Source organism: Bison bison, unplaced genomic scaffold (genome assembly GCF_000754665.1).
Source record: "Bison bison bison isolate TAMUID 2011002044 unplaced genomic scaffold, Bison_UMD1.0 scf7180017864163, whole genome shotgun sequence".
NCBI lineage: Eukaryota > Metazoa > Chordata > Mammalia > Artiodactyla > Bovidae > Bison > Bison bison.
Window position 1 is genome coordinate 1,375,091 of NW_011494735.1, and position 7,843 is coordinate 1,382,933.

Consider the following 7,843-nt stretch of genomic DNA (forward strand, 5'->3'; position numbering starts at 1 on the left):
CCTCCCTGTCCATCACCAACTCCCAGAGTTCACCCAAATTCATGTCCATTGAGTCAGTGATGCCATCCAGCCATCTCATCCTCTTTCGTCCCCTTCTTCTCTTGCCCCCAATCCCTCCCAGCACCAGGGTCTTTTCCAATGAGTCAACTCTTTGCATGAGGTGGCCTAAGTATTGGAGTTTCAGCCTCAGCATCAGTCCTTTCAATGAACACCCAGGACTGGTCTTCTTTAGGATGGACTGGTTGGATCTCCTTGCAGTCCAAGGGACTCGAAAGAGTCTTCTCCAATACCGCAGTTCAAAAGCATCAATTCTTCGGCGCTCAGCTTTCTCCGCAGTCTAAATCTTACATCCATACATGACCACTGGAAAAACCATAGCCTTGACCAGATGGACCTTTGTTGGCAAAATAATGTCTCTGCTTTTAAATATGCTAATCTAGGTTGGTCATAACTTTCCTTCCAAGGAGTAAGCGTCTTTTAATTTCATGGCTGCAGTCACCATCTGCAGTGATTTTGGAGCCCCCCAAAATAAAGTCAGCCACTGTTTCCATTGTTTCCCCATCTATTTCCCATGAAGTGATGGGACCAGATGCCATGATCTTCGTTTTCTGAATGTTGAGCTTTAAGTCAACTTTTTCACTCTCCTCTTTCACTTTCATCAAGAGGCTTTTTAGTTCCTCTTCACTTTCTGCCATAAGGGTGGTGTCATCTGCATATCTGAAGTTATTGATATTTCTCCTGGCATTCTTGATTCCAGCTTGTGCTTCTTCCAACCAGTGTTTCTCATAATGTACTCTGCGTGTTAGTTAAATAAGCAAGGTGACAATATACAGCCTTGATTAGGTCTTTTAAAAATAGATTAAGGACAAAAACCCAGAACTTCATTAATCTTTTGGTTTCAGGGTATTCTGAACTATGAGAATTTGAAAAATACCCATGTAGAGGTAACAAGAAAAGAAAACGTTTAGAAAACAGAAAATAATCTACACAATAAATGCTGGAGAGGGTATGTAGAAAAGGGAACCCTCCTGCATTGTTGGGAATGTAGATTGATACAGCCACTATGGAGAACAGTATTAGGGTTCCTTAAAAAAAAAAAAATTAAAAATATAAATAAATAAATAAAAATAGAACTACCATATGACCCATGGAAATACTCTGAGAAAATGCTAATTCAAAAGACACACCACATCATAATGTTCATTGCAGCACTATTTACCATAGCCAGTACATGGAAAAAATCTAAATGTCCGTTGACAGATGAATGGATGAAGAAGATGTGGTACCTATATACAATGGAATATTACTCAGCTATAAAAAGAACAGAACTGGGTTATTTGTAGAGACATGGATGGATCTATAGTCTGTCATACGGTATGAAGTAAGTCAGAAAAACAAGTATCATATATTAATGCATGTATGTGGAATCTAGAAAAATAATACAGAAGAACCTGTTTGCAGGGCAGGAGGAGAGATGCAATCATAGAGAATAAACCTGTGGACAAGGGGGAAGGTAGGGGGTGATGAACTGGGAGATTTGGGATTGATGTACGTGCCTGCCATGTGTAAAACAGAGCTAGTGGGAACCTGCAGTACTGTGCAGGGAGTTCAGCTTGGTGCTCTGTGGTGACCTAGATGGATGGGATGGGGGTGGTGGAGGGAGGTCCAAGAGGGAGGGAGTATATGAATACGTATAGCTGATTCACTTCACTGTACATCGGGAACTAACACAACATTGCAAAGCAACTGTACCCCAATAAAAAATAAATGAAGGCAGCAATTTCAATCAACAGATATGGGGTTGGTGGTATTGATGAATAAGTAAAAAGGATGGGCTAGTAAATAGTGGAATGTTTATAATTTTTAAAAAACTAATAAAATGATCTTTCGGTGATTGAGTTCTATATTTCCAAATTAAACACACACACACACACAAAGAATGAGGTTTTAGTGAATGATGATCCAAATGGCTTATCAAGTTCTGTCCTGCACAGTTAGAAAAAACACACTCCTCTTACTAGCTTGGCACAAGATGTTGGCTCAAGACCAGCATGACTTAATAGCTGTAATTTGCATCTGAATGCAATTAACTGGGCCAGTACTTTGGGGTAATCAAGTTGCATGCAATACACATATGCTGAAAACTCAACAGAAGTCCAAACCCTGGAGAGGCTGGAGAGAAGAGTCTTTATTCTTTGAATTTCTCTTAGATTTGGAATTCAGGTCCAAGACTTTAAATGCAATTTTAGATTTCAAATTCTGATTTTAAGTGTAAATAATGAAATATAATGTCTATTTAATTTTTTATTCTTAATAAAGAGAAGTTTACCTACCTGCCATTTTTTCCTTTTAGAAGAAAAATTCCACTGTTTCTGAAAAAGTGATTTATGTTATTTTTAAATTTTCAAGCAAGATACAAAGAAAGAAAAAAATCACTGAAACATTTGTTTTCCACCCAGAAATAATTCTCACCAATATTTAAAATAAACATAAATGAAAATAGTGTAGAAACTATTAAAAGGTAAAAGTTTGATTTTTTGTAATGTCATGGGTCATAAAATAAATTTACAAGATGTTAAACTGCTTTTATCATGAGAGAAACTACTATGATAAGTATTTAAGCTCTCCTTGTGTCTCTTTTCAGTAATACATTCTTCATATGCAAACACTTGTAGTTTAGGCTGAGATTTTCTAAGTCTCCAAAATAAAACACATAATGAAACCAAGAGTGAAAACCAAAGAGTCCAGAACAGAGAGTTAAGATGCTTGGATTTTTATTTAGCTCTGCTAGTAATTTACCGTGTAATATGTGGTGTGTTGGGAACATGGGAACTGGTGTGGTGATCAGTTCTCTCAAGAACTGTTTCCTTATCTGTAAATGAAAGAGGTGAACTAGAATTGTAAAGTGTCCTCTGTTTCCAAAATTAATGAAATCTTGCTTACATTTTCTTGGCTCAGGTGCTCTGGTTTCCTTCCTGATAGTTTGCATGCCACATTTTTTTTTTTTAAACTTTACATAATTGTATTAGTTTTGTCAAATATCAAAATGATAGACACTATGGTCAGGACACAGTCTCTCTGAGGACCATTACCAATGGGCAGCAGGTGATCTACAGTGAAAACTTGTTCTGTACTGAAAGCATACCATGTCCTTCTGGTAATCACTGATTTATACAAGGAAGCACTGGCTGCACTCTAGAATTTTCCACAAACCCCACCCATTGGGAATTTATGATTTAGTTGAGGAGTTAAAAAGTAATGATTACAACAACAACAAAGACATATATGAAGTACAAAGGAGATCTGGAAGAAGAAAAATAATATACTTCTGGTCCAGAGAAGGAGTGAAATCAGGAAAAGTCTGAAGAAGGAAGTAATTTTTGAGTTGGGCCGACACATGGACAAGATTTTAATAGAGATTTTGGGGGAGGCTTCTGTTTACTCATATGCAAAATGGAAGTGATAATTGTACCCATCTACTAGAATCATTGAATCAAGTGAAATAATGCAGGTCAGTCACTTAACACATAGCACTAGCATGGTGGAAAAGCCCTACACATGTTTAGCATTGTTATTAATAGGGACAATGTATAAAAAAATCTAATCATTGAAGGAAAATTGATATTTCTGATTATGGTATTAAGGATTAGTCTTCTAAAGGTTTTTTCCAAAAATATTTCTGAGGAGATATTTGTCTGGGCATGCTCTTCCAAAGCCAGCTGTTTGCACATAGAGTTGTAATCAGTAGTATTTCTTTTAATCTTTCTGCTGGAAGCAAAAAGGAAGAAGCAAATAACTTTTAATGACTGATTAGAATGTGGAAACCAAAAAAAAAAAAAAAATACAGAGTAGATAGTCTAGAAGGAAAAAACTGGTGATGGTTGTTCTCGTGCATGTTGTAGCTTTCTTTTGGATGCTTGTTTAGGGTGTGCTGGGCTTCCTTGACAGCTTAGCTGGTAAAGAATTTGCCTGCAGTATAGGAGACCTGGGTTCAATCCCTGGGTCAGGAAGACCCTCTGGAGAGGTGAATGGCTACCCACTCCAGTATTCTTGCCTGGAGAATTCCATGGACAGAGGAGCCTGGTGAGTTACAGCATAGTGGAATGGGTTGCCATGCCCCCCTCCAGGGGATCTTCCTGACCCATAGTCTCCTGCATCTCCTGCATTGGCAGGCAGATTCTTTACCACTGTGCCATCTGGGAAGCTCGAAAGTATCTTTCATCCAAATACACCTCAGGCGGGTGCAGATAAAGCATCAGTACCTGCTTTGTAAAACAATTTATATTTATAAATATATTTATATTGTATATTAAATATGTATGTAGCTCTTTTTATAGCTAACTTTATTGTGCACTTACTGTGTTAGTGCTGTGATTAACATGTGATAAGCAAAGCTCTTAATCTACAAGACAACTCATAAGGCTGAAAATACACACAAGAAGCATCTTGCCCAAAGTCACATAGTCACTCAGCTAACATTTAATGACCTGTACTATATGTCAGACACTGTCATAGGAGCTACAGATACATTAGTGAATAAAACAGAAAAGATCTCTGCCATCTTAGAGGAATTGTATAGTTTATAATTCCACAAATGACTTAAGTGGTTTTCTATTCATACTTAAAAGTTGGCATTAAACAATATAAAGATGAATAGTAAATTTTTCCAATAATTAAAAATTTTAATTTTTCTTTATGGAAAATAACATTAAATACTAAGTTAAAAAAAAAAAAAAGAGAAACCATGACAAGTTGAGTGGGAAAACTCAGAAGAAAGGAAAAAGCTTTTATTTTTACTAACATTAATAACATTATTACATTGCTTTTTTATTATAAAAAAGATGCTCTGCATTTTCACTTTGCACTGGATCATGCAAATCATGTGAGCTGGCCTTCTGGGAGTGCTACTTTAGACTGAATTATCAGGAGAGGTCCCTCTGAAGAGATTGCATTTAAACTGACATCTAAAAGACCAAAAGAAGCCAACCATGGGAAGATTCAGGGAAAAAACATTCCAGGTAGAGGGATCAGTTAGCACAAATGTCCTAAGGCAAAGAAACTGTTTTCAAGAAACAGAAAAAAGGCTAATTTCACCAAAAAGTAGTTTTTCAAATTTGGAGTGGCATAAGATAAGGTTAGAGTTTGGAGGGGCCAGAGTGTGAAGAGCTTTGAATCTAGAAGAATTCATTCTATTTGTGTTAGTTAGCTATTGGAATGTTTCAGGCAGAGGAATAACATAGATGACTTATGTTTTAAGAGATCATTTTTTTTTTGCAGTGCGGATACAATAGTGGACTCAGGGAGATGATCCTGAGTGGTCTATACCTGAAGAACTCCTCACCCTTCCAGATGGAATTTATCATACTTTTGTCATAATTTCTATTATTGCACTTACAGCTTTTCAAATTTGTCTGTCTGAACTAAACTGTTAGACAGTCTTCTCTCCATATAACTACTGCCCAGCATGGTGTGCATATTGTAGTCACTTATTAAATATTTATTGAATGAATAATTGGGAAAGGAATTTTTACTCCTATGGTAGAAGCTCTTTCCTCAGAATCTTCTTCAACTTAAGATAATTAATTAGAAGATTCAAAAGGAAAGGGGTTATAGCAGACATAAGGAATCTGAAACAAATAAAGAATATATAGTTGATTTTAAAATGTTGAAATTTGGGAGAAAAATACTGATTCAATCACAATAGGAATTTGAATTTTTATGTTACCTCTTCCTGAATCCATATGCAACATGTATCCAAAGACACAGCTATTACTGGTGTTAATATTTTTGCTGCAAGTTCCAAACTGATGGGGCCTTCCCTGATAGCTCAGTTGGTAAAGAATCTGCCTGCAATGCAGGAGACCCTGGTTGGGCTCCAGGGTTGGGAAGATCTGCTGGAGAAGGGATAGGCTACCCAGTCCAGTATTCTTGGGCTTCCTTGGGCTCAGCTGGTAAAGAATCTGCCTGTGAAGTGGGAGACCTGGGTTTGATCCCTGGGTTGAGGAGATCCCCTGGAGAAGCGAAAGGCTACCCACTCCAATATTTGGCCTGGAGAATTCCATGGATTCTAGTGACTTTCACTTTCACTTTTCAAAACTGATGGCCTGGGATTGAAGTTGGCCCCAGACCTATTTTGATTGATTTGCACAGTATGCAAATATAGTGCTGAATTAGTTATTGATGTTTAAAACTAAGGAATTTTCACATAAAAGTCTTACTTTTCTCTATCTCTTGAGAAGTAACAAACATATAAGCAAACAAAAAGCTTTGCAGCATTGGGTCTGCATTCCTGTTGACCAGAGTCAAGAAGGGTGGTTCCTTTTTTAAGAAGAAGCGTATGTTCTCTATTTTAGCACAGTTCTCACTCTGCTTGCTCCACTCACTTAAATTACTTGTCTGGTTCCTGGTGACACTTGTGTATGTGATATGAATGTACTACTGCTATTTTAAATAAGAATTTTTTTTTTAATAAAAAGGTTTAAAATTTTATATATATATAAATATAAATATATATATATATATATTCAGTTTTCTTGCTATATTTGTTTGGCTTTACTTGCCTACCTTGTAGCTTTTAGAAGCAAGGTGGCCAGACCAGATCCACCCAAATGTGAGACTGCCAGGGAAGGAGGAAACTGTGCTCAGATTTGTTGACAGACAAATCACTGAAGGAAAGAAGGCTCTCCAGAGGGCAGCCATTGGAGAGCTTTGCCACCAATTTGATCTGTACAAGATACTCACCACCTCTGTCCTCTTTACTTCCTACTTATATGTCTGTTAGGACTCAGAAGAGTATTGAGGTTAAGGGACGGAATAAATTTAAAATTTCTATTATTACATATCACATAGGCCTTCACTTAAGATCACTGAACACTTACTGTATGTCCCAATGTGTGCCACTGCCCCTGACCCATGCTGCTGTATCTCTGATATGGATGATTACATGTGCCATCGTTGGTACTTGGGTCAGTGTCTTTATTTGGATGGAGCCATTATTGAAAAAGACTCTGATGCTGGGAGGGATTGGGGGCAAGAGGAGAAGGGGACGACAGAAGATGAGATGGCTGGATGGCATCACTGACTCGATGGACGTCTCAGTGAACTCCGGGAGTTGGTGATGGACAGGAAGGCCTGGCGTGCTGCGATTCATGGGGTCGCAAAGAGTCGGACACGACTGAGCGACTGATCTGATCTGATCTGATCTGATTTAATGTATTATACTGTTTCATATGAAGCCACATACACACACACACACACACACACACACACACACACATATGGGGCAACCCACAAAAGATACTCTGTGGCAAAGTTAAAAAAGGCTGTTTCCACAGAGCTATCTGAAGGCATGGGGAAGAACAATAGCCGCAAGCAGAAATCACAATGGGTCAATGTTGATATAATCACGGGATTTTGAAGGCCAGAAGGGAAAGAAAGTCAATTGAGAAGGATGTACTACATAGCAGGTCTTGGTGGATATACAGTTCTGGGGAGTCTTAGCAGTACCAGGGTGCAGTTCATTTACCAGTATACAAATGATTTAACAGAAAGGCATTCAAGGGTCTTAAGAGTCAATCATTACCACATCCCACAGGCGATGGACTGCAGAACAACCCAGCTGCCCAGAGGCAGTGGCCAAACCAGGGAGCTGGGTTTAGTATGAATGACTGACTCCTGGGAAGGAGGGCGTTCAGAGGGGGCTGGGGATAAGGGTCAGAGTCCAAGCTGGAGAGAGGACAATGAGCTAAGGGTGGAAACAAAGGCGAACCAGAACGGCAGCGGGCAGATTGCAAGCTCTGCACTGGGGAATCAAGCTTTGCTTTTAGAAGGCGCAGGCTGCAGC

The 7,843-nt window shown here is 38.4% G+C and overlaps 1 protein-coding gene across 1 annotated transcript in view; it reads left to right on the forward strand.

The window, feature by feature from the left end:
* The first annotated feature begins 6,889 nt into the window (after positions 1 to 6,889).
* The window catches only part of KIF21A (kinesin family member 21A), a 186,970-nt gene continuing 186,016 nt past the window's right edge, over positions 6,890 to 7,843 (forward strand). The window contains exon 1 of the mRNA XM_010841621.1: positions 6,890 to 6,957. Within this exon, the coding sequence (XP_010839923.1) occupies positions 6,890 to 6,957 (68 nt within the window). The remainder of the gene's footprint in view (positions 6,958 to 7,843) is intronic.